This window comes from Spodoptera frugiperda, chromosome 8, assembly GCF_023101765.2.
Source record: "Spodoptera frugiperda isolate SF20-4 chromosome 8, AGI-APGP_CSIRO_Sfru_2.0, whole genome shotgun sequence".
Taxonomy (NCBI): Eukaryota; Metazoa; Arthropoda; class Insecta; order Lepidoptera; family Noctuidae; genus Spodoptera; species Spodoptera frugiperda.
Window position 1 is genome coordinate 118,896 of NC_064219.1, and position 27,248 is coordinate 146,143.

Genomic DNA, 27,248 nt, shown 5'->3' on the forward strand with positions numbered 1-27,248 from the left:
ACACATTTTCTTTACAAATTTTATTGAAATCAAAATCACACCAACAATATTATTTAAAGATAACTTTTAACATAACAAGGATTAATCACAATTAAACAATACACTATATTTACATAATTCTGTTTTGCAGAAATGATAATACACATAAGCTGTTGTTAAGGTTTAGACATGTCAAATAAGTAAACAACAACATATTCATTACACATACACAAAAATCTTTAATTATTTCATTATGTTGGAGCAGCGTGGAAGCTTTTTAAGACGTAAGTACAATTACACAGGGCTAAGCACTAGTTTTTGAAGTTTAAATATTTTTTGTTATACCTTGCAGATTATTACCGAGAACTAAGAAACTACCGACTACATAAAGTGTGGGCCGACGCGAGCCCCGACCGCTTGCACTCACTACTACTTTCATCAATACTCATTCACACTTCATAACTCCATTCATTAAAAAAATATACTTACTATTGCTGAAACTTTAACTTGTAAAGGAAACAGTCTTCAAGTTTTACATTTTATTGCTCTCCGTGATTTGCGGCTTCAGACTGTTGTTTAATCAGTACAACGTCCGTGTCGGACGGGAGATACACAATATTCCAATATAAAATATGTATATAATTAGAATTTGCCCACATTTATCTAACAAGTTTACCATCAAGTCTCGAGTGGTGTACGGAGTAGTAAGTTAGTTGCACCGTACTGTAGTCGCCACGAACTATCGCAGCAAGTCGTAACTACGTATATTAGTATACTTACATTATTAAATAATAAGCATACATTAGATATTTTTGTTTCGGAGTTTATCTACAAATAATGCGAGGGCACTCCAATCAAATGTATGAACAATGGCTAATGGTGATGTGATGTGAGTTTCACCTTCTTTCGTTATGTCAGTTCTCTCTGCGCACTACGGGCCGAGGCCGAGCGGACAGTACCGGCGCGAGTATGGCCGGCGGAGTAGAGGCCCCCGGACTCCTGTAGACAAGCTCCGCCCTAACACTAGTTACAATCTAGATCAGTCTGCACGTACATCATCGAATGGTGAGTTATAGTAGTTGCAATGCGACTGACACTCTCGGCTCCATGTGTAGGTCGAGTCAGGGATGTCAGTCGGACGCGGTTCGATAACCCAGCCGTAGTGGGAACCCTTAGCTTACTTATGCACTATACTAACTTATCTATTATTTATTTCATCTATACCATTTCCACTGTTGGTAGTTTGGCCCTTGTCAACTACGTAATTAGGTGTATTGAATGCATGTTATAAAAAAATATTTTCTAACATTCTAAAAACAAAATGAAATCAAACTCAAGATGCGCTGCATAGCTCTGTACACTTAGGATGCAGCACGAGCTCAGTGTGTATGTGTATGTTCCGCTACAATATTATTATACTTATGACATAGCTACCGCTGCTACGCTCAGCTATTACCATACATCTAAATTATTAGACATTACGATGTTGAAGACGATAACAACAATACAATGTCTGTTGTTGTTTCATTACAAATGTATTTACTTAACAAAATATCGCGCGGTCAGGCGTGGTCGTGTCCGAGACACTGGTACCCGTACTTGAGCAGGTAGTGCACGCGCGGGTCCCCGGCCAGCTCGGCCAGCTCCGGCGCCGTCAGCACGTCCTCCGCCGCCGGCAGCAGCAGCTGCAGGTCCGCGCCTGCCGGCAACATGGACACGGTACATTGCTGTCTACTCTTCACTGCTATGAACTTTCCCGTCAATCAGTACATGCCACTATACGTACAGGTCGGCGCCGACACACACTAGTATACTATATGTATTGATGGTTATTTAATTACGTTTGTGTGAGCACCACCATCAAATAATTACATACATACATACATACATATCGTCACGCCTTTAATCCCCGAAGGGGTAGGCAGAGGTGCACGTTATGGCACGTAATGCCACTGTGTACACCCACTTTTCACAATTAATGTTATAAGTCCCATGTAATAGGTGGTGAGCCTATTGCCATATACCGGGCACATTTCCAGACTCCGTGCTACCACTGAGAAATTTTCGAAAAACCGAAAAAAGCCCAGTAATACTTCGCCCGACCCGGGAATCGAACCCAAGACCCCTTGCCCGGCAGTCGCACTTGCAACCACTCGGCCAACGAGGCAGTCAAATAATTACATTTTACCTAAACAATATAGGAAAGAAAATAAAGTGAACAAAGTGTAGGCTCACCCATGAGATGCACGAGGTCAATGAGCCGGAAGAACATCTTGTCGGACAGCTCCTGCGCCGGCGCATCCACGCGACACGACGACCAATCGTCGGCCAGGATACACGCACACCACACCTACGCACACACATATATTGCACATACACATACCGCGCCACGCCGACCAATCGTCGGCCAGCACTCACACACACATACACACCCTGAGCCGCAGGTCGTCCCGCCTCTCCATGTCCTGCACGAAGTCTGTGAGGTCCAGCGCCTTCTTGTAGTCGTACTCCGTGAGCTCCTTGCTGTCCGAGTCGATGTACATCTGTTGGGAGACAACGCGTCATCAGTACATTATGGTGTAGCTGTGACAAATTGTATGCACACTGTTATAACAATGATTGAGTTATATTGTGTGCAACCCTATGTATTACATTTTGTTGTCTGTAAATGTGTAATTGTCACCAGACGTAGTGGTGGCGCAGTGTACCTGTATGAGATCCTCGGCCGGCAGCACGGGACAGTCCCCGTGCGGCAGGCCGTGGTGGTGGCGCAGTGTACCTGTATGAGATCCTCGGCCGGCAGCACGGGACAGTCCCCGTGCGGCAGACCGTGGTGGTTGCGCAGTGTACCTGTATGAGATCCTCGGCCGGCAGTACGGGACAGTCCCCGTGCGGCAGGCCGTGGTGGTTGCGCAGTGTACCTGTATGAGATCCTCGGCCGGCAGCACGGGACAGTCCCCGTGCGGCAGACCGTGGTGGTTGCGCAGTGTACCTGTATGAGATCCTCGGCCGGCAGCACGGGACAGTCCCCGTGCGGCAGACCGTGGTGGTTGCGCAGTGTACCTGTATGAGATCCTCGGCCGGCAGCACGGGACAGTCCCCGTGCGGCAGACCGTGGTGGTTGCGCAGTGTACCTGTATGAGATCCTCGGCCGGCAGCACGGGACAGTCCCCGTGCGGCAGGCCGTGGTGGTGCGCAGTGTACCTGTATGAGATCCTCGGCCGGCAGCACGGGACAGTCCCCGTGCGGCAGGCCGTGGTGGTTGCGCAGTGTACCTGTATGAGATCCTCGGCCGGCAGCACGGGACAGTCCCCGTGCGGCAGGCCGTGGTGGTGCGCAGTGTACCTGTATGAGATCCTCGGCCGGCAGCACGGGACAGTCCCCGTGCGGCAGACCGTGGTGGTTGCGCAGTGTACCTGTATGAGATCCTCGGCCGGCAGCACGGGACAGTCCCCGTGCGGCAGGCCGTGGTGGTTGCGCAGTGTACCTGTATGAGATCCTCGGCCGGCAGCACGGGACAGTCCCCGTGCGGCAGGCCGTGGTGGTTGCGCAGTGTACCTGTATGAGATCCTCGGCCGGCAGCACGGGACAGTCCCCGTGCGGCAGGCCGTGGTGGTTGCGCAGTGCCCGCGGCAGGGCGTGGTGCTGCTCGGCCAGTGCCAGGCGCGCGTCCAGTGCCCGCGCCAGGGGGGACTCCTCGTCGTCCGCCGCCACCGCGCACAGCTTGCCCAGGGACGCCGTCGTCTGTATGACACAGGGGACAGGTTGTATACACTGCACGCTGGGCTTTATAAGGCGGTTCGTTTCAATCGAAACGTGTGTTTACTTGCGGTTCGTTGACGTATGAACATGCTCCAAATTCACTACCTCCGTGGAATTAAAACAAAATACTCTTTTCAGCATTATTAATGTAGTTGGAGTGTTTGTGTAAGAAACCCGTGAGCTGCAGTATACAGCGGTGTCCCCGTACCGTGAGGCGCGCCACGGAGTCCCGCTCGTTGTCGGCGGCGGCCAGCAGCGCGGCGGCCGCGGCGCCCGGCCGGCGCGCGCCCAGCGCCGCCAGCGCGCGCAGCGGGGCGCGCCCGGGGGCGGCGCCCAGCCACGCGCCCAGCGCGCCCCCGCAGCGCGCCCCCAGCCCGCGCAGCAGCAGCGCGCGCCCCGCGCCCCCGCGCTCGCACAGCCGCGCGAACACTCGCTCCGCGAACCCCTGCGGTTGTAGTCGTTTGAATCGAATCAAATATTGACTCCATGCTATTTTCATTATCAACATAACAATTGCATGCTTATTTTCTTTCATTCAATATGCATGTATATACTTTACTTTCATTATATTGATATACAAAATTATATAATTTGTTCAATTGAACCCAAAACTAAATGTTTACTTAAAAAAATATACACTTAACATTTAAAAAACATTAGTAAATATGTTTATGAGCAGTACGATAGTGGAAGGCACCATATAAAGAAATCACCTCATTTGAATATTTCTCGATGTACGAGTACAGTCTTTCCAAATCATTGTTGTTGATGCACATTTCTATCAAGAGCTCGAAGTCCTTAAACTTTTCAGCGAGGGCCGCGGCGCGCTCCGTCTGTCCTTCGTCGACTGTAATATAATATTATCACAACAATTACATTAGTGGTCCCTTTGTCAACATTTCCTAAGTCGGAGCCACTATGAGCCGCCAGGGCGGCACGTACCGAAGGGCTGTATGGTGTCCCGTCGCAGGCGCTCGTACACGCTGCGCGCGGCCGGGTCCGCGGCCAGCGCCTCCGCGTCCCACAGCACGCAGTCGGCCAGCGCCGCCGCCGCCTCCGCCACGGGCGCCCGCAGCGCCGCCTCCTCCGCCTCGCGCGCCGCCGCCAGCGCCCGCCGCGGCAGCGCCGCCAGCGCCGGCAGCAGCGCGCCCGGGCCCAACGCCGGCGCCGGGCGCTGGCGCGGGGCTCGCGCCCCAATGCCGCCAGCAAGGCGCGCAGCGTGGCGGCGGCATGCAGCGCGGCGGCGCGGGGCGCGGCGGGGCGGGGGCGCGCGCGAGGGCGCGCAGCACGCGTGCGATGCGCGTGACGCGGCGGTAGCAGACGTCGCTGGGCGCCAGCGCGCCCCCGGCCAGCGCGGCCTCCAGCTCGGGCTCGTCCTGCAGCGCGCCGTCCCCGCACACCACCTGCCGCACGTGTGTTACTGTACTCGTTCCTAGATTTGGCTTCGATTGGTTTTTGGGTTGCACCACGAGATGGACTACGTCACAGCTTAATTTCTGCTCCACATAATCTGGGGCTTTAGTCTGCTATTACAATTGGGTACTATCCTCGGTCAAAAATAAATTAATTCAACTTTTCAATACAATAAAATATTAAAAAATAATCACACTCTCATTCATAAATTTGATGAACTATTTAATTTTCGATTTTTTCTAGCTAAATTTCTAGAAATAAGTCTGCTATTTGACGTCAAAAACTTATGACGTCATAACGCACTATTTCATACAAAGTTCATAGAAAATATCGTTTTTGACGTTTCGAAAAAAGTATTGAATTTGACTAGTAGGAAAGTAGCCTATTGTGTCAGAATGGTCGATCATTGAGCAGTGCAAGAGGGACGGAGCTATGTAGATTGTATAAGGCCCCCGGTCACGTGCCACCGGCGGCCTGCTCACCTGGTTGATGGCCGCGTCGATGAGCTGCGCGTCCGGTCCCTGCTGCAGCTTCCTCAACGCGATAGCCATACTCAGCAGGTCGGCCAGCTCGCCCAGTGCATTCTCTGTACTGACGACACTTCCCGACTCTGAATGGAACAAACGACGATACGATGTACAAGCGGAGTCCGCGACACGCAGTAAGTACGTGTAGTGTGTAGTGTGTGTACCAGTGGTGACGAGCCCCAGTCGCTGCCACAGGCCCACGCTGCGCAGGAAGTCGCAGAACAGTGCGAAGGCGCGCTGCTTGTCCCGCAGCTGGGCCTCGAGCTGCAGCGCCGCCGAGCTGCCCAGGCAGATGTCGGTGGTGGCCCCGCCGCGCTGCTTCCACCTGCGGCACGGGACCATGTACTACGGCCCGCCACTGGCCCCGCCCGGCCCCGGCGGGTACTGACCTGGGGTCCCCGGCGGGCACGTCGTCCAGCATGTCGCAGGCGATGCGCAGCACGGCGCGGTCGAGGTCGGCGTCCACGTCGCGCGGCGCGGACGGCGCGGACGGCGCGGGCGCGGCCAGCAGGCCGGCCAGCAGCGCGGCGCTGGCGGCGGCGTCGCGGCGCACGTGGAACAGGAAGGCAGTCTTCAGGCGCCCCACCGCGTCGCGCGCCACCGCGGCCACCTCGTGCGGGTCTATCTCGTACAGCGACAGGTTGCCGTCGTACATGTCGGACGGACACGGCGACCCCATCGGACTCTCGCACATCGACCTGGCGACGGGACCGATGTATTCGTGTCAGTACTATGGCAAATGGGTAGAGGGCAGTAGTGAAGGGTCGCGTCAGCTGTACTCACGGAGTGTTGTGCATGGCGTCGGGCTGGCTGAGGGCCAGCACGCCGTGTTTCAGACTGAACAGGAGCGGTACTCCGTCGCACAGCTCGGCTCCTAACAACTTGTCACCTTCTGATGATACGTCTATATAATCCACTTTGTCGTTCGACATTGTTGCTGGAAAAACCATGTTCTAATATTACGCAAAGGAAAAAAAAAATGTCAAACCTATTTAAAAAATAGAAAATATATTTTAAGAAAACGTTAATTATAATAAACGAATTTATTATGCTTAATTGTAAATATTTCATATATCGCAATGTGCTTGGCAACTCTTCGGATTTAGATTAAAACATTACTAGTAATATTTCGCTTCAAAAAATCATTATCAGTGTTGGAAGTTACTAGAGATTATTAATGTTTACTTGTAAGTATCAATAGCATGAACAATATGAGGATAAATATAGGAGTGGGTACTGACTGGAGACGAGCGCGATGTACTTGGACGTGTAGAGCAGGGCGCGCTGCGGCAGCGGCAGGAAGCGGGGCGCCTCGTCGGGGGCGCGCGCCTCCTCTGGCGCCCCCGCCGCCCCCGCCGGGCCCAGCGGGGGCGCGGCCGCCACGCCCCGCGCCAGCACCAACCACGACACGCGCGGGGCACTCGCGTCCTCCACGCACACGTGCGCTGTAATGTTACACACTTATACCACTGCGCAGCTAAATATCTCATTAATCAATATTATTAACTTATTAAGGACAGTACCGATGCCGTATCTCATTTCTGGTGAGCGAGCGACATTGACAATAGCGATGAGTAGAAGCAGACCGTTGTTCCCACTCGCTCTAACATCCAGGGCCATGATCTCGAGGCTGTTCGGGTCACCTGTAACATTGTTATATTTCAATAAGAGAGATCGTAAGTGATGTGTGTGTGTGTGTGTGTGTGTGTGTACCGTGCGGCGGGAGGTGTGTGCGTGCGTGTGCGTCCCCCAGGGCCCGGCGCAGCGAGTGCTCGTGCAGGTCGGGCCCCCGCCACAGCTGCAGCGCGGGCCCCCGCGACACCAGCGCGATGCTGGGCTCGCCGCCCGCCTCGCCCGGCAGCACCACCACGCCCACCAGCTTCTGTAATAGCCGCGCGTTGTATCACATCCTAGCGACGCGCATGACAGCATCCACCACAAAGGATGCTGAGGTAAATATCTCACCGTATCTGCATGTGCAGGCATGGACCCGAAGAACAGCAGCGACACGCGGCGCCCGATGCCGCCGAGCCAGCCACTGGGCGGCCGCAGAGTACGACACGTCACTGTTGCGCGTCCATCTGTGTATAACATAGTACTTAAATTATTTTCATATCTCAAATTCAAAATGTTTCAACATTTTGTTTGCAGACAGTTCTTCTGGGGTCATTCTTAAAAAAATCCAAATAAACAGGATTGTTTACATACCGACTTCAGTTGGATTGAGCAATACTACAGTACACGTGGTAGTGGCCAGCACTATGCCCTCGGGTGTGTAGTCTCCCAGCTTCTCACACTCCTGGCCAGCCAGTTCACATGATACATCTACGTACACTCCCTCTTGGCCCACTGAAGGCCAGTAACGAACTGTACCCTCAGGAGAAACTCCAATGCAAGATGGCATCTGTGAAGGCACAATTGATAGAATAATTATTGTGGTGTTTGTTGGACAAGCTATCAGTATAGCTTGTCAAATTCAAAATAAGTCAAAATGTTTTTTTAATTAATTCTTTAGTTAGGTTTAGTGTCAATCTGACTTCTGTACAAAATTCAAGCAATGACCCTTAGCGTCAATCTGGTCCAAAAAAGATTAAATAATATACAGTGAGTAAAAAGTATCTAGTGGTGTTTGTGATTTTTCAGATTCCTTTGAAGCCGACTCTCTGAGTTTTAAGTATCAATTTTTTATAGTGAAGTATTATAGTGAATTACTTGCTCGTGGGCAAGTTACCTGTGTACCACAATAATCTAACCTGAGCTCCGGCAGTATAAAAGAGTACAACCAAATCTGCTTTGTGTGCGAGATCAGTTTGTGGCAGTGACAGTTCCCGAGCGACGGTGCTGGTGGCGGCGCCGGGCGCGGCGGCCGTGCGCGGCCACGCGATGACGCGCCGCCCCGACACCGCCCAGCACCACCCACACGCAGACAGGCGGACACTCACTTCACCACTCGCTGCAAAATGCACATAAATCATTTCATTATTACCTAACTACTTCCCATTAAACAATCATGTATGTAAAGATTATCACTACACCTACTGAATTACATCTTCTGATAATAATTAATAGAGAATCTTACTGTAAACAGGTAGGTACTTACCAAACGTTAAGGCTTCTGTGACCATCACAGGGAGGGGCATTCCGTATGTTTCTATAGTGGTAACTGGAGTCTTATACACTACATCACCAGTTGGCTCACCCGTAGACTGCATTAATTTACTGTGAGAAACATTTCGCATTTAATACATATTTTTTTATAATGTTTAAAAATAATAGGTTATGTATAAACCTTTGGCTCTTTTTTGCTGACGAAAGCGAAATAGGCCTTCGTCCCGTGATAGACTGCCTCACTCGAGGTGAAAACGGACTCCTCATTGCACCTGTAGTACTATAATCCATTATTATAACTTTAATTAAAATTCGAAATAATAGAAACGCAAAATAACCGAAACGAACAGCAAAGATGATTTCAATTCAAAGTGTCAAACTGAAAGATCGATCAATAAAACGTTTCGATAAACGTAAACACCAAATGAAAATTTTTCAGATTAAATTCTTTAGAGGCGAGAATTTCGTTTTTAATTATTTTTAATAATTATCACAGTTGAAAAATAATTAGCCGCGAATGGTTGAGAGTAGCGATAGCGATTTAAAGAATAATATTCTACACAGAGAGACTCAGAGAATAATGAAATGGACGTCGCTCCATTATTCCGTTTCATTACAAAGACGCAAGCTAAAGTCAAAGTCAAGTCAAATGACATTATAGTAGAAGTGAAGTATACAAATTCAACGAATGTCAACAAAATTGTATTTTTCAACGGTTACCGATTCCCTGTCCCGGGTTCAGGAGTTGGTTTTTATGGAACTGATTGATCATAAAGTGCGATAATCCATAAATCCTTCGCCGAATTGATCGATATCAAGATGTATATCAAGTCTATAACGTTAGACGGTTTTAAGTCATACGGAAATCGTGTGGAAATTAGTGGTTTTGATCCTGAATTCAACGCTATCACTGGGTTGAACGGCACTGGAAAGTCAAATATACTGGATGCAATATGTTTTGTCCTAGGAATCTCAAATTTGACGAACGTAAGTGTTAATTTTTTTATATTTTCTATTGTAATAGGTTAGTTATGATTTTCCCTCCAATACTAATGTTTATTGTGTACTAACTATTCCCGCGCGGTTTCCCCGGCTGCTCGGCTCATATCGATCGTAGCGTGTTTTATAGAATTCCTTGATAAATGGAATACCCAACGAACTCTTCAGCTTTATATAGGTATATTAGTATAGTAGATATAGATTTTCATACTTATAACAATTTAGATAATAGCTTTGCTAATCCGCCCATCACATACTTTGGGAGTGTGGTCTCTGGCAATGTGAATGTAGCACTATGCTAGATAATTTAATTGTCTCATCAGGTGTATTTTATTATATGGACCTTGTGGAATTTAGAACTAATTTCCATGCATTTAGGTGTTTCTCCCATACCTTTTATGGCTCACACATAGGACTCATTTAGTTATAATTCACATTACTGTGGTTCTTGACGACTGGGCTTCTCTCAGTTGTGCAATCTTTATGCCTCTAGACTTGAGCCATTCTGCCTCTTGCATTAAATTTGGAAGGAAGTGGAAGTGAGAGGAATGTGGAGGTGACCTAAGGAAGTGGAGACGGAAACTATCTTTTTTCTTCTCTAATTATTTCTTCTGATTTATTTCATTGTGGGATCCAAGATACAATTCATGTCTGGGATGTGTCAGACTTCAGTGTTCCGGTTTTTACTGTTGTATCTACTATAGGATTTGCAGTGGTTTTGGGAGATTGCGAGCGAGCTTGTACCATAATAAATTGCTTTGTTTGTCATGTGGTTCCATATGTAACTGGCGAAGAAGGTGCCTTCAGTTCAATCTCGAGACTTTAAAAGTACCTATTATTGAAATTGTTCAAAATCAATTTCACCCTTGTTGAGTTGAGATGAGCTATCTAATGTATTACTGAGCTGATCTCAAACCTTTCGTCTTCCTCAGAATACTCACTGACTTCATTGTCCTCCCAGTACTGTTTTTTTTATGTTTGCAGTGATAGCACTGGCATGTTTTGTCTATGGTGCTTGGGTAAAAGTAAATTATAATAACAACAATGGTAATTGTTACTGTTTAAGGTGCGTGCCGGCAGTTTGCAAGATTTGATATACAAACATGGCCAAGCAGGCATTACTAAGGCTACTGTGAGCATCAAATTTGACAATACAAACAGGGACCAGTGCCCCATTGGCTTGGAAGCCCATGAAGAGTTCACCGTTACTAGACAGGTACTGAGTCATCACAATAAATATTTACTGGGAGTGATGTATGATATATGTACAATAATATGATATGCTTTTGTTCTTTGAAATATATAATAATAATAGAAAGTTGTTGTGTTTTCTGTAATCAGATTGTAATGGGAGGCAAGAACAAATACTTAGTGAATGGCCTGAATGTTCAGAACAAGCGAGTGACAGATATGTTCTGCTCAGTGCAGCTCAATGTGAACAACCCTCACTTCCTCATCATGCAGGGCAGGATCACGAAAGTGCTGAACATGAAACCTCCTGAGGTCAGTACTCTAATTTTAAGTTTAGATCTTTTCAAATACATATACTTTCTTGTTTATTTATTTCTAGTACATGGAAGACTTACAACTAATAAAAACAACTACAACTGTGCATGCTGCTCATGAATAAGAGTACTCACTCATCCTCTTGAAATCAATTACTCATCTCATACTCAAATCGTTCAATTTGTTTTAAAAATAATACCCAATTTTATTGTTGATGTTTGCAGATCCTGGCTATGGTAGAGGAGGCAGCTGGTACACGAATGTATGAGACTAAGAAACAAGCTGCAGAGAAGACCATTGAGAGGAAAGATGCCAAACTCAGGGAACTTAATGAGGTATGTACTGTTCTTCAGAGATGGCTAGGCATTTGTTTCACACTAAAACTGACACATTGATGTTTCAGATCATAAGAGAGTCAATAGCACCGAAACTACAAAAGCTACAAGATGAAAGAGCTCAGTTTCAAGAATATCAGAAAGTTGTACGGGAACTCGAAAATCTCACTAGACTGCACATAGCTTACAAGTAAGATCATCAATATCTTCTGTATTTGTAATTTTGGAAATTGTGGGAGTAGGTATAATTCAGATACCTAATGTAAATTTTTATGTTTGCAGTTATGTAACTGCAGAAGAGAAAACTAAGGAGGCGGAAACTAAACTCACACAAGTGGAAGATGAAGTAAAGAGTAAAAAAGAACAGATAAAACAAAATGAACTAGATATCAAGGATTTTGAAAAACAGATATCTGAACTTAATAAGAAGGTGGATGAGGTATGTTCTTGTTTGTTTGTACCCAACTGCAGGCAGGTTATAGTTTGTGTCGCGTATTGTCGTACATATGTACAAGTCGAATACAGCTATGTATTTGGGTAACAATGATATGATTGGCAATGTATTCTCACAAAGTAAACTATCGCGTGCAGGAGAGCGGCGCCCCGCTGCGCCAGCTGGAGGCGGAGCTGGGCGCGGCGGGCGCGGCCGAGGGGCGCGCGGCGGCGGGGGCGCGGGGGCGCGCGACGCGCTGGGCTCGCACGAGGCGCGCGCGCGCCTGCTGGCCCGCGCGCTGGCCGACGACGAGGCGGCCGCGCTGGCCAAGCGCCGCGCACTCGACCACGTCGAGGCCACCTTCGACTCCTTGCGGGAGAAACACCAGCAGTCCACTGCCGTGCTCGCGGACGCCCAGCAGAAATTTTTGGAAGTCAGTAGTGGACTCGAAGGTGCCTCGGAATCTCTGCAAGATCAGCTGATGGGTGAGTACATACGTTATTTTTATCAGATTTTTTTAGCTGTAAGTCCTGTCCTTCATAAATGTTTAATAAATAAATCATTTTGTTTTGCGCCTCAGCCGCTAAACAAGAAGCGTCAGAAGCGGCGACTCGCATATCGCAGAGTGCGATGGAGAAGAAACATGCAGAGAATCGACTGAAGGCACTGGAGAGGGAGTTCGCCAGTAGCAGCGCCCAGTACCAGCGCGACATGGAGAACATCGGACGCCACGAGGCACAGCTCGCCGAGCTACAGGTAGGAGTAGTAGCACAGAATAATATGTACAAGTACAAAAGCACCACTTCCCGTAACAATTCATAGAAATAGAGACTCTTGCTACTAAGCAACAAAGTTCAATTCAGCTCGCATAAGCGCTCAGTACCTACCGAGATATTCACCTAAGTATTGCCGCTCTCTTCTAACGCATAGCTCTGTCGCTGTCTGGCGCTGAGTAACGCGATACCTATATCGCTAGGGTTGTCAGCTCGCCGATGCGTTGCTACCTACTACTATAATAGGCGCGGGGCGCAGTGTGTGTGTGCGAGGCTGTTGTATGTGTGTGCGAGGCTGTAGTATGTGTGTGTGTGCGAGGCTGTAGTATGTGTGTGTGTGTGTGAGAGGCTGTAGTATGTGTGTGTGTGTGTGCGAGGCTGTAGTATGTGTGTGGCAGGCGGAGTTGGCGCGGCTGGCGGGCGCGGCGCGGCGCGAGGCCGAGCTGGCTGAGACAGTGCGGGGCCTGGCGCGGGGGCGGGGGCGGGGGCGGGGGCGCGGGGCGCTGTGTGTGTGTGCGAGGCTGTAGTATGTGTGTGGCAGGCGGAGTTGGCGCGGCTGGCGGGCGCGGCGCGGCGCGAGGCCGAGCTGGCTGAGACAGTGCGGGGCCTGGCGCGGGGGCGGGGGCGGGGGCGGGGGCGCGGGGCGCTGTGTGTGTGTGCGAGGCTGTAGTATGTGTGTGGCAGGCGGAGTTGGCGCGGCTGGCGGGCGCGGCGCGGCGCGAGGCCGAGCTGGCTGAGACAGTGCGGGGCCTGGCGCGGGGGCGGGGGCGGGGGCGGGGGCGCGGGGCGCTGTGTGTGTGTGCGAGGCTGTAGTATGTGTGTGGCAGGCGGAGTTGGCGCGGCTGGCGGGCGCGGCGCGGCGCGAGGCCGAGCTGGCTGAGACAGTGCGGGGCCTGGCGCGGGGGCGGGGGCGGGGGCGGGGGCGCGGGGCGCTGTGTGTGTGTGCGAGGCTGTAGTATGTGTGTGGCAGGCGGAGTTGGCGCGGCTGGCGGGCGCGGCGCGGCGCGACCACGTCGAGGCCGAGCTGGCTGAGACAGTGCGGGGCCTGGCGCGGGGGCGGGGGCGGGGGCGGGGGCGCGGGGCGCTGTGTGTGTGTGCGAGGCTGTAGTATGTGTGTGGCAGGCGGAGTTGGCGCGGCTGGCGGGCGCGGCGCGGCGCGAGGCCGAGCTGGCTGAGACAGTGCGGGGCCTGGCGCGGGGGCGGGGGCGGGGGCGGGGGCGCGGGGCGCTGTGTGTGTGTGCGAGGCTGTAGTATGTGTGTGGCAGGCGGAGTTGGCGCGGCTGGCGGGCGCGGCGCGGCGCGAGGCCGAGCTGGCTGAGACAGTGCGGGGCCTGGCGCGGGGGCGGGGGCGGGGGCGGGGGCGCGGGGCGCTGTGTGTGTGTGCGAGGCTGTAGTATGTGTGTGGCAGGCGGAGTTGGCGCGGCTGGCGGGCGCGGCGCGGCGCGAGGCCGAGCTGGCTGAGACAGTGCGGGGCCTGGCGCGGGGGCGGGGGCGGGGGCGGGGGCGCGGGGCGCTGTGTGTGTGTGCGAGGCTGTAGTATGTGTGTGGCAGGCGGAGTTGGCGCGGCTGGCGGGCGCGGCGCGGCGCGAGGCCGAGCTGGCTGAGACAGTGCGGGGCCTGGCGCGGGGGCGGGGGCGGGGGCGGGGGCGCGGGGCGCTGTGTGTGTGTGCGAGGCTGTAGTATGTGTGTGGCAGGCGGAGTTGGCGCGGCTGGCGGGCGCGGCGCGGCGCGAGGCCGAGCTGGCTGAGACAGTGCGGGGCCTGGCGCGGGGGCGGGGGCGGGGGCGGGGGCGCGGGGCGCTGTGTGTGTGTGCGAGGCTGTAGTATGTGTGTGGCAGGCGGAGTTGGCGCGGCTGGCGGGCGCGGCGCGGCGCGAGGCCGAGCTGGCTGAGACAGTGCGGGGCCTGGCGCGGGGGCGGGGGCGGGGGCGGGGGCGCGGGGCGCTGTGTGTGTGTGCGAGGCTGTAGTATGTGTGTGGCAGGCGGAGTTGGCGCGGCTGGCGGGCGCGGCGCGGCGCGAGGCCGAGCTGGCTGAGACAGTGCGGGGCCTGGCGCGGCGCGAGCGAGCTGCGCGGGACCAGGTGGATGCGCTTGCGCCGCGCCTGGCGCGTTGCAAGCTGCGTTACTCCAAGCCCGAACCGGGATTCGATGACAAGAGGGTGTACGGTATGTGGATTTACTAAACATTTCGTTTCAATACTGCCGAGTACAGAGGTTTACCGTGAACGAAATGAGAGCACAGGGTACCGATTATCGTTATTGATTGATTCTGTTTATGGTTTCAGGCACTATTTGTAGATTAATAGACGTGCGTGACCCCATATATTGTACTGCTCTGGAAACTGCAGCGGGAGGACGCGTAAGTAACAAATAAATAAATGGAGCAGTAGAGACACTACGATTGTAGAACGGTAGTTAACGTAGCCTCTGTGTGCAGCTGTTCAACGTGGTGGTGGACACGGAGGTGACCAGCAAGCTCCTGCTGCAGCGCGGGCAGCTCGAGCACAGGACCACCATCGTGCCGCTCAACAAGATCAACGGACACGTCATCGACCGCGCCACCGTCGAGCTGGCGCAGCAGATCGTACGTGGCGCGCCCTAGTGTCCAGCAGTGGCCACTGGGCGGCAGAGTACAGCGCTGTGCTTGCAGGGCGGCGGGCCCGGCAACGTGCAGCTGGCGCTGGACCTGCTGCAGTTCGACGCGGCGCTGCGGCCCGCCATGGCGTGGGTGTGGGGCTCCACGCTGGTGTGCCGCGACCTGGACACGGCCAAGCGCGTCACGTTCCACCCCTCCGTGCGCCGCCGCACCGTCACGCTGGACGGCGACGTCTTCGACCCGTCCGGCACGCTCTCCGGCGGAGCGCGCCTCAAGGTGAGTCGAGCGCGCCCGCTGCGACCCCGGACTGCAGCAGGATCTGACCGCGGCTCTGCTTGCAGGGGGGCTCCGTGCTCATGCAGCTGCAAGAACTCAAGAAGTTCGAAGAGGAACACAAGGCGATAAGGCAGCAGCTGTCGAGGTGTAACGACGAATTGAAGTCTTTGCAGCAGGCCGGCGAAAGACATACCAGCGCCCAACAGAAGTGCGTTCACTGTCACCACGGTGAAACCCACGGCGACATAATAATATAGCGTAGCAACAGAGCGACTGACGATCGTGTCCCACAGGTTCGACGTGATGTCTCACGAGTTGGACGTGATCAAGGCTCGACTGGCCACCACGTCCCACGCGCAGACGCACGAGGAGATCCAGAGCCTGCGCGCGCGCGTGGACGAGCTGGGCGCGGCCGCGGCGCGGGACCACGACGCGCGCACTCGCGCCGACGCGCGCGCCGCCATGCTGCAGCTCAAGCTGGCCGACCTCAAGGGACACCGCGACAGGTACCGCCGCACTCGCCGCACTCGCCGCCCCGTAGCGCGGCCCGCGCACCTACTCACGCCGTCTGCTTGTTCACAGGGAGTTCAAAAAAGCTGAAGAAGCATTGAAGAAAGCTAAAAAGGATGCAGAATTCCACAGCAACTCTTGGAAACAGCACGAACAGGAGCTCGAGACGTTGAAACTCGAAGTGTCAGAGCTGGAGAAAGCCGTGGCGAGCAGTAAGCAACAACTGGCCGAGAACAGCGCGGCCGCCGAGCGCCTCAAGCAGGACGCCGAGCGGGCCGCCGCGGAACATAGCGCCGCCGCCGTACGTACATACCGCCTACTACATAGTACATACTGTCCACCGCGTGCTTTGTGTTTACTCACTTGTTGTAATTCTATGTTCCCTGATAGAGTGCAGTCAAAGACATACAGTCGCGCATAAAGAGCCAGAAGGCGGAGATAGCGAGTCGCAACACGGAGATCTCGCGATTATTGCAGAAAAAGGAAAAATTGCACAAAAGTAACGGCGAGCACGAGCTGAAGATTCAAGAGTTGGAATACAGACTGAATGAGCTGCAGACTGAGGCTGCTGAACTGCGTGCTAAGGTGAGGACTAATCTGTTAGTTTTAATGTTAGATTTCTTTTGTGTTTCGGTGACATTTATTTAGTAATGTCTGCTATTATTTAACACGGGTCACACGAGCGATTACTCGTACAGTCGTTTGGGGTATCACGGGGTCATGTGAGCAACTACTGGTACAGGCGCTAGGGGTAACACGGGGTCACGCGAGTAATTACTGGTACAGGCGCTTTACGGGGTCATACGAGCAACTACTGGTACAGGCGCTTGGGGTAATACGGGGTCATACGAGCAACTACTGGTACAGGCGCTTGGGGTAATACGGGGTCATGCGAGCAACTACTGGTACAGGCGTTTGGGGTAACACGGGGTCACGCGAGTAATTACTGGTACAGGCGCTTGGGGTAATACGGGGTTACGCGAGTAACTACTGGTACAAGCACCTGGAGTAACACGGGGTCATGCGAGCAACTACTGGTACAAGCACCTGGAGTAACACGGGGTCATGCGAGCAACTACTGGTACAGGCGCTTGGGATAGCACGGGGTCACGCGAACAAATACTGGTACAGGCGCTTGTAATACGGGGTCACGCGAGTAACTACTGGTACAGGCGCTTGGGGTAACACGGGGTCACGCGAGTAATTACTGGTACAGGCGCTAGGGGTAACACGGGGTCACGCGAGTAATTACTGGTACAGGCGCTTGGGGTAACACGGGGTCACGCGAGTAATTACTGGTACAGGCGCTTGGGGTAACACGGGGTCACGCGAGTAACTACTGGTACAGGCGTTTGGGGTAACACGGGGTCACGCGAGTAACTACTGGTACAGGCGTTTGGGGTAACACGGGGTCACGCGAGTAACTACTGGTACAGGCGTTTGGGGTAACACGGGGTCATGCGAGCAACTACTGGTACAGGCGTTTGGGGTAGCACGGGGTCACGCGAGCAAATACTGGTACAAATGGCTTTATATTTAAGTATTACATAACTAATGTACTCAGGTACCGATTGATGATGGATGATCGATGGTGTTGCAGATTACAAACTTGGAAAAAGCGAACCCGTGGATCAGTTCGGAGCGGTCGTACTTCGGTGCGCCGGGCGGTATCTTCGACTTCCAGGCGCGGCAGGCCGGCGCCGCCGCCGCGCGGCTGCAGCAGCTGCAGGCGCGCCGCGACGGACTGGCCAGGGGACTCAACGCGCGCGCCCATACCCTGCTGGGCAAGGAGGAGGAGCAGGTACTGCACATACTGCACATACTGCCACACACCTACTGCAGGCGCGCCGTGACAGCTTGGTATCACGTTTATTTTATTTGTGTAGTTCCCTTGGTAATATACTGATACCGTGCACTTTTGACAGTACCAAGAACTGCTGCACAAGAAGCAGATAGTGGAGGCAGACCGCGCGAAGTTAGTGGAGGTGATGGCGGAGCTGGACGAGAAGAAGAGGAAGACGCTGGTGGCGGCGTGCGAGCAGGTCAACAAGGACTTCGGCTCCATCTTCTCCACGCTGCTGCCCGGCGCCGAGGCCAAGCTCATGCCGCCCGAGGGCCAGACCGTGCTCGACGGACTCGAGGTCGGTACAGCAGCGAGTGCGACCGCGGAGTAGGGAGACAGACAAGAGTAACGGGTGTCGGTCCGGCAGGTGAAGGTGGGGTTCAACGGGTCGTGGAAGGAGTCGCTGGGCGAGCTGTCGGGCGGGCAGCGCTCGCTGGTGGCGCTGTCGCTGGTGCTGGGCATGCTGCGCTGGCAGCCCGCGCCGCTCTACGTGCTGGACGAGGTGGACGCCGCGCTCGACCTCTCGCACACGCAGAACATCGGACTCATGCTGCGGACGCACTTCCGCAACTCGCAGGTACCTACTATACTATACTACTGCGCTGGCAGCCCGCGCCGCTCTACGTGCTGGACGAGGTGGACGCCGCGCTCGACCTCTCGCACACGCAGAACATCGGACTCATGCTGCGGACGCACTTCCGCAACTCGCAGGTACCTACTATACTATACTACTGCGCTGGCAGCCCGCGCCGCTCTACGTGCTGGACGAGGTGGACGCCGCGCTCGACCTCTCGCACACGCAGAACATCGGACTCATGCTGCGGACGCACTTCCGCAACTCGCAGGTACCTACTATACTATACTACTGCGCTGGCAGCCCGCGCCGCTCTACGTGCTGGACGAGGTGGACGCCGCGCTCGACCTCTCGCACACGCAGAACATCGGACTCATGCTGCGGACGCACTTCCGCAACTCGCAGGTACCTACTATACTATACTACTGCGCTGGCAGCCCGCGCCGCTCTACGTGCTGGACGAGGTGGACGCCGCGCTCGACCTCTCGCACACGCAGAACATCGGACTCATGCTGCGGACGCACTTCCGCAACTCGCAGGTACCTACTATACTATACTACTGCGCTGGCAGCCCGCGCCGCTCTACGTGCTGGACGAGGTGGACGCCGCGCTCGACCTCTCGCACACGCAGAACATCGGACTCATGCTGCGGACGCACTTCCGCAACTCGCAGGTACCTACTATACTATACTACTGCGCTGGCAGCCCGCGCCGCTCTACGTGCTGGACGAGGTGGACGCCGCGCTCGACCTCTCGCACACGCAGAACATCGGACTCATGCTGCGGACGCACTTCCGCAACTCGCAGGTACCTACTATACTATACTACTGCGCTGGCAGCCCGCGCCGCTCTACGTGCTGGACGAGGTGGACGCCGCGCTCGACCTCTCGCACACGCAGAACATCGGACTCATGCTGCGGACGCACTTCCGCAACTCGCAGGTACCTACTATACTATACTACTGCGCTGGCAGCCCGCGCCGCTCTACGTGCTGGACGAGGTGGACGCCGCGCTCGACCTCTCGCACACGCAGAACATCGGACTCATGCTGCGGACGCACTTCCGCAACTCGCAGGTACCTACTATACTATACTACTGCGCTGGCAGCCCGCGCCGCTCTACGTGCTGGACGAGGTGGACGCCGCGCTCGACCTCTCGCACACGCAGAACATCGGACTCATGCTGCGGACGCACTTCCGCAACTCGCAGGTACCTACTATACTATACTACTGCGCTGGCAGCCCGCGCCGCTCTACGTGCTGGACGAGGTGGACGCCGCGCTCGACCTCTCGCACACGCAGAACATCGGACTCATGCTGCGGACGCACTTCCGCAACTCGCAGGTACCTACTATACTATACTACTGCGCTGGCAGCCCGCGCCGCTCTACGTGCTGGACGAGGTGGACGCCGCGCTCGACCTCTCGCACACGCAGAACATCGGACTCATGCTGCGGACGCACTTCCGCAACTCGCAGGTACCTACTATACTATACTACTGCGCTGGCAGCCCGCGCCGCTCTACGTGCTGGACGAGGTGGACGCCGCGCTCGACCTCTCGCACACGCAGAACATCGGACTCATGCTGCGGACGCACTTCCGCAACTCGCAGGTACCTACTATACTATACTACTGCGCTGGCAGCCCGCGCCGCTCTACGTGCTGGACGAGGTGGACGCCGCGCTCGACCTCTCGCACACGCAGAACATCGGACTCATGCTGCGGACGCACTTCCGCAACTCGCAGGTACCTACTATACTATACTACTGCGCTGGCAGCCCGCGCCGCTCTACGTGCTGGACGAGGTGGACGCCGCGCTCGACCTCTCGCACACGCAGAACATCGGACTCATGCTGCGGACGCACTTCCGCAACTCGCAGGTACCTACTATACTATACTACTGCGCTGGCAGCCCGCGCCGCTCTACGTGCTGGACGAGGTGGACGCCGCGCTCGACCTCTCGCACACGCAGAACATCGGACTCATGCTGCGGACGCACTTCCGCAACTCGCAGGTACCTACTATACTATACTACTGCGCTGGCAGCCCGCGCCGCTCTACGTGCTGGACGAGGTGGACGCCGCGCTCGACCTCTCGCACACGCAGAACATCGGACTCATGCTGCGGACGCACTTCCGCAACTCGCAGGTACCTACTATACTATACTACTGCGCTGGCAGCCCGCGCCGCTCTACGTGCTGGACGAGGTGGACGCCGCGCTCGACCTCTCGCACACGCAGAACATCGGACTCATGCTGCGGACGCACTTCCGCAACTCGCAGGTACCTACTATACTATACTACTGCGCTGGCAGCCCGCGCCGCTCTACGTGCTGGACGAGGTGGACGCCGCGCTCGACCTCTCGCACACGCAGAACATCGGACTCATGCTGCGGACGCACTTCCGCAACTCGCAGGTACCTACTATACTATACTACTGCGCTGGCAGCCCGCGCCGCTCTACGTGCTGGACGAGGTGGACGCCGCGCTCGACCTCTCGCACACGCAGAACATCGGACTCATGCTGCGGACGCACTTCCGCAACTCGCAGGTACCTACTATACTATACTACTGCGCTGGCAGCCCGCGCCGCTCTACGTGCTGGACGAGGTGGACGCCGCGCTCGACCTCTCGCACACGCAGAACATCGGACTCATGCTGCGGACGCACTTCCGCAACTCGCAGGTACCTACTATACTATACTACTGCGCTGGCAGCCCGCGCCGCTCTACGTGCTGGACGAGGTGGACGCCGCGCTCGACCTCTCGCACACGCAGAACATCGGACTCATGCTGCGGACGCACTTCCGCAACTCGCAGGTACCTACTATACTATACTACTGCGCTGGCAGCCCGCGCCGCTCTACGTGCTGGACGAGGTGGACGCCGCGCTCGACCTCTCGCACACGCAGAACATCGGACTCATGCTGCGGACGCACTTCCGCAACTCGCAGGTACCTACTATACTATACTACTGCGCTGGCAGCCCGCGCCGCTCTACGTGCTGGACGAGGTGGACGCCGCGCTCGACCTCTCGCACACGCAGAACATCGGACTCATGCTGCGGACGCACTTCCGCAACTCGCAGGTACCTACTATACTATACTACTGCGCTGGCAGCCCGCGCCGCTCTACGTGCTGGACGAGGTGGACGCCGCGCTCGACCTCTCGCACACGCAGAACATCGGACTCATGCTGCGGACGCACTTCCGCAACTCGCAGGTACCTACTATACTATACTACTGCGCTGGCAGCCCGCGCCGCTCTACGTGCTGGACGAGGTGGACGCCGCGCTCGACCTCTCGCACACGCAGAACATCGGACTCATGCTGCGGACGCACTTCCGCAACTCGCAGGTACCTACTATACTATACTACTGCGCTGGCAGCCCGCGCCGCTCTACGTGCTGGACGAGGTGGACGCCGCGCTCGACCTCTCGCACACGCAGAACATCGGACTCATGCTGCGGACGCACTTCCGCAACTCGCAGGTACCTACTATACTATACTACTGCGCTGGCAGCCCGCGCCGCTCTACGTGCTGGACGAGGTGGACGCCGCGCTCGACCTCTCGCACACGCAGAACATCGGACTCATGCTGCGGACGCACTTCCGCAACTCGCAGGTACCTACTATACTATACTACTGCGCTGGCAGCCCGCGCCGCTCTACGTGCTGGACGAGGTGGACGCCGCGCTCGACCTCTCGCACACGCAGAACATCGGACTCATGCTGCGGACGCACTTCCGCAACTCGCAGGTACCTACTATACTATACTACTGCGCTGGCAGCCCGCGCCGCTCTACGTGCTGGACGAGGTGGACGCCGCGCTCGACCTCTCGCACACGCAGAACATCGGACTCATGCTGCGGACGCACTTCCGCAACTCGCAGGTACCTACTATACTATACTACTGCGCTGGCAGCCCGCGCCGCTCTACGTGCTGGACGAGGTGGACGCCGCGCTCGACCTCTCGCACACGCAGAACATCGGACTCATGCTGCGGACGCACTTCCGCAACTCGCAGGTACCTACTATACTATACTACTGCGCTGGCAGCCCGCGCCGCTCTACGTGCTGGACGAGGTGGACGCCGCGCTCGACCTCTCGCACACGCAGAACATCGGACTCATGCTGCGGACGCACTTCCGCAACTCGCAGGTACCTACTATACTATACTACTGCGCTGGCAGCCCGCGCCGCTCTACGTGCTGGACGAGGTGGACGCCGCGCTCGACCTCTCGCACACGCAGAACATCGGACTCATGCTGCGGACGCACTTCCGCAACTCGCAGGTACCTACTATACTATACTACTGCGCTGGCAGCCCGCGCCGCTCTACGTGCTGGACGAGGTGGACGCCGCGCTCGACCTCTCGCACACGCAGAACATCGGACTCATGCTGCGGACGCACTTCCGCAACTCGCAGGTACCTACTATACTATACTACTGCGCTGGCAGCCCGCGCCGCTCTACGTGCTGGACGAGGTGGACGCCGCGCTCGACCTCTCGCACACGCAGAACATCGGACTCATGCTGCGGACGCACTTCCGCAACTCGCAGGTACCTACTATACTATACTACTGCGCTGGCAGCCCGCGCCGCTCTACGTGCTGGACGAGGTGGACGCCGCGCTCGACCTCTCGCACACGCAGAACATCGGACTCATGCTGCGGACGCACTTCCGCAACTCGCAGGTACCTACTATACTATACTACTGCGCTGGCAGCCCGCGCCGCTCTACGTGCTGGACGAGGTGGACGCCGCGCTCGACCTCTCGCACACGCAGAACATCGGACTCATGCTGCGGACGCACTTCCGCAACTCGCAGGTACCTACTATACTATACTACTGCGCTGGCAGCCCGCGCCGCTCTACGTGCTGGACGAGGTGGACGCCGCGCTCGACCTCTCGCACACGCAGAACATCGGACTCATGCTGCGGACGCACTTCCGCAACTCGCAGGTACCTACTATACTATACTACTGCGCTGGCAGCCCGCGCCGCTCTACGTGCTGGACGAGGTGGACGCCGCGCTCGACCTCTCGCACACGCAGAACATCGGACTCATGCTGCGGACGCACTTCCGCAACTCGCAGGTACCTACTATACTATACTACTGCGCTGGCAGCCCGCGCCGCTCTACGTGCTGGACGAGGTGGACGCCGCGCTCGACCTCTCGCACACGCAGAACATCGGACTCATGCTGCGGACGCACTTCCGCAACTCGCAGGTACCTACTATACTATACTACTGCGCTGGCAGCCCGCGCCGCTCTACGTGCTGGACGAGGTGGACGCCGCGCTCGACCTCTCGCACACGCAGAACATCGGACTCATGCTGCGGACGCACTTCCGCAACTCGCAGGTACCTACTATACTATACTACTGCGCTGGCAGCCCGCGCCGCTCTACGTGCTGGACGAGGTGGACGCCGCGCTCGACCTCTCGCACACGCAGAACATCGGACTCATGCTGCGGACGCACTTCCGCAACTCGCAGGTACCTACTATACTATACTACTGCGCTGGCAGCCCGCGCCGCTCTACGTGCTGGACGAGGTGGACGCCGCGCTCGACCTCTCGCACACGCAGAACATCGGACTCATGCTGCGGACGCACTTCCGCAACTCGCAGGTACCTACTATACTATACTACTGCGCTGGCAGCCCGCGCCGCTCTACGTGCTGGACGAGGTGGACGCCGCGCTCGACCTCTCGCACACGCAGAACATCGGACTCATGCTGCGGACGCACTTCCGCAACTCGCAGGTACCTACTATACTATACTACTGCACGCAATACACTGCATACTGTCGGTACTACCCCGTCCTGTTGTTGCAGTTCATCATAGTGTCGCTGAAGGACGGCATGTTCAACAACGCCAACGTGTTGTTCCGCACGCGCTTCGTGGACGGCATGTCCTCCGTGCAGCGCACCACCAACGCGCCGCGGTAGGCTGGGTGCACTACACCCGGCTGTGTTCCGACTCATGCATTTAATGATTTATTCCTAACAATCTTGGATTACATTTATTATTAGTCCTACAAGATACACATGTATCTGTATCCTTAGTACGAGTTAGCTTTACGTTTAAAGCAATCGAAATGAGAGCACGTTTAGCGATCTGATTGGCCGGCTCAACGTAAAGGAAACTCGTACTAAGCATACTGTATTAAAACCGTTTTCGCGGTTCGTAGTTTGGTACAAATGTTACAATCCAAATTTAAGGAAACTACTAAACCGATATAAAAGAAACTTGATACTCACACTTTCGATACTCGTAAAAAGTAAAAAAAAACAGCGAGAGACAAATTGGGATATGCATGTTTGAGTGCTCGTCGGCTTTTTGGAGGGGGAAACCGTCCAATAAGTTAACAGAAGAGACTATGTCGGACTCTTGGCAATCGGCGAGGCAGTCCGCACCCCGGACGAGACAGAAGTCCCCGGCCGCCGGGGATGGCCCTGGAGGCCTAAAGTATATTTTGAAATATCCTCAATGTTAATAAATGTAACCTTACTTTACTAGTAATAAACTGGTAGTATTTTCAAATAAAATAAAGTAAAATGTTTTAAACTATATTTCAAGTCATTGTTTTCTTATATTGCGTGTTAGTTTCATTAAAATCGGTTCATTAGTTTCCTTGAACGTAAAAAATGTATGTATAGCGTAAACGTAAGTTGCGGAAATCGGCACTGTTTATGTAATCTTTTGAAAAAAAGAAACGGGTGATTTATACTATTCTGCATTATTCTGCATATTACTATTGCCGATGTTCATTAATTGCATGTTCACCTATAATTTCTGCGGATTAGATAAATCACCTGATTACAGTGCCTTGAAAATTTGTAAATTATTAAATAAAGTAAGTTGTAAGAATTACATAGTTTTACATAGGTACGTAAGTTTACCGTCGTAGTACACATTAGTAAGGTACATTACTCGTTCGACGCCCAAGATATGAGTAACTCGGCGCGTACTGTAGGTGGTTATGAAGACCTGCACAGATTACGATGTATAAATGGTCTTTATTTGCTCTTTAATAAAAATAAATGATATTAATAATTGATATTCATTTTCATTTCATTTTGTATTGGGTTCCTCGTTTAAAGCAAAAACATCACACTTATTATTTTACGAATATGGTCTGCAGACGGTTCACCAAATTGGTGATCTGGTCGGTGCCGCCTGTGGGCACTTGTATATCTGGTGAAGTTACTTTTACATTTAGAGATTATGCATGGGAGAAGGGGGGGAAGATTGGTTCTACGCTAACTTCACTTAACGCAGACGTTATTTCACGCCGGTTTTCTGTGCGGCCGTGGTGTCACAGGATTGTGGTATTGTATTTGTAGGCGCGCTCCACCGCCGGTCACATCATCGCACAGTGTATAATGGCCTACCAATATCAAGTACATACATATAACAATCATTTCGGTTAAGCCGGCACGTTGGTGCAATAGTAACAGATTACACAAAATATTAGAATGCAGTTAGCATACGACGCCGGTACTCCGTCGGTGTTAATGATCACTTGATGGAGCGCCATCTGCGAGCCCTGCACACACTGCCATGGCCGCGGCCGCGCCGTGTCGTGTGCTTTATTATATTATAGCTTTGACCTAAAGTGCTTGTTGCTCTTCTAAATATTATTTGATTGCGCACTTGTGAACATCTCATTGTTATCGCATTTGTGAAAATGTTAGAAAATTAAAGTAAGGGTTTGATGTTCTCTAAATTCAGAAAGCAGCGGATCCTTGGATTGGTCAGGTTTTGTAAGACTAGGTAGTCCCGCGTGGTTTCGCCCGCTGCTCGGCTCCTAATCGTAGCGTGATTTATTTATTTAGTAGAAAACCTGCATAATTTTGAGCCAGGCAAAAAAAGTACAATAATGATATGATGTTTTATATAAGCAGATAGTTGAATAAGGGTACAAGTGAAGTGAGTTCAACATGAATATGAAGTGACAAGTACACAAATTATATTTTGCGAAGTTACGTTCTGCGGTACCTAAATACTTTTACATCATACCATGGAGAACATCGCGAACATTCGTAGACCGACATTATAGAGAAGGGCCGCGAGAATATCATCTCGCGAACAACTCAACTAGCATTTGTCGTGGGAAGAATTCTATTACGTGTGCACTATAAACAATGCTCACAGGTCGGCTCGCACCTCACGGGAAATAAAACTTTTGCTATTTGAAGCGGTTTTAATATCTGGAGTAGATGTCGCATGGTGCGGTGCCGCCGTGCCGGACGCGACGCTACGATGTCATACCTATGCTACAAATTTTACAGGGACCGTAATAAAACTCTTCCGCTGAACATTAGCGTAGTAAGAATTCATAGCGGCGACGGCGGAGAGCGCGGCTTCTTCTAGCGGAATAACAGCTCCAATCTGCAAGTTAAACGTTTATTCAAGAGATACTTTTATGTCCCCGTGGGTTCGCGCCGCACAACGGTTCACAACTCCGCAGATGAATACTTATTAAGCTTGCCACAGCGCTGTCGGCGGCGCTCGGTGCTCGCGTTGAATATCAAAAACTTGTGATTACTTAGTGCTATAAACAAAGTAGCTATTTCTGGAGTTTACAATTTACTGTTACCGATGAAATGA

The 27,248-nt window shown here is 53.9% G+C and overlaps 2 protein-coding genes across 2 annotated transcripts; one reads left to right on the plus strand and one right to left on the minus strand.

Annotated features, from left to right (window-relative positions):
• Positions 1-5: 5 nt before the first annotated feature.
• LOC118275776 (nuclear pore complex protein Nup133) lies at positions 6-9,186 on the minus strand. The gene is given in 21 exon segments (XM_050695641.1): positions 6-1,678; positions 2,215-2,329; positions 2,412-2,522; positions 3,538-3,723; positions 3,950-4,186; positions 4,455-4,588; positions 4,684-4,935; positions 4,938-4,994; positions 4,997-5,144; positions 5,637-5,764; positions 5,846-6,006; positions 6,071-6,379; positions 6,465-6,618; positions 6,923-7,126; positions 7,205-7,324; positions 7,395-7,563; positions 7,647-7,762; positions 7,890-8,085; positions 8,435-8,634; positions 8,782-8,900; positions 8,971-9,186. Coding segments are annotated over 21 exon segments (3,363 nt in total). The 5' UTR covers positions 9,081-9,186; the 3' UTR covers positions 6-1,541.
• Positions 9,187-9,451: 265 nt separating this feature from the next.
• Positions 9,452-25,695, plus strand: LOC118275639 (structural maintenance of chromosomes protein 2). Its single transcript, XM_035593672.2, is given in 21 exon segments — positions 9,452-9,776; positions 10,855-11,004; positions 11,130-11,291; positions 11,519-11,629; positions 11,698-11,819; positions 11,912-12,068; positions 12,221-12,296; positions 12,299-12,547; positions 12,643-12,818; positions 14,816-14,999; positions 15,119-15,192; positions 15,271-15,417; positions 15,484-15,705; positions 15,771-15,913; positions 15,999-16,211; positions 16,288-16,516; positions 16,606-16,800; positions 17,816-18,016; positions 18,141-18,356; positions 18,426-18,635; positions 24,470-25,695. Coding segments are annotated over 21 exon segments (3,519 nt in total). The 5' UTR covers positions 9,452-9,608; the 3' UTR covers positions 24,584-25,695.
• Positions 25,696-27,248: the final 1,553 nt, after the last annotated feature.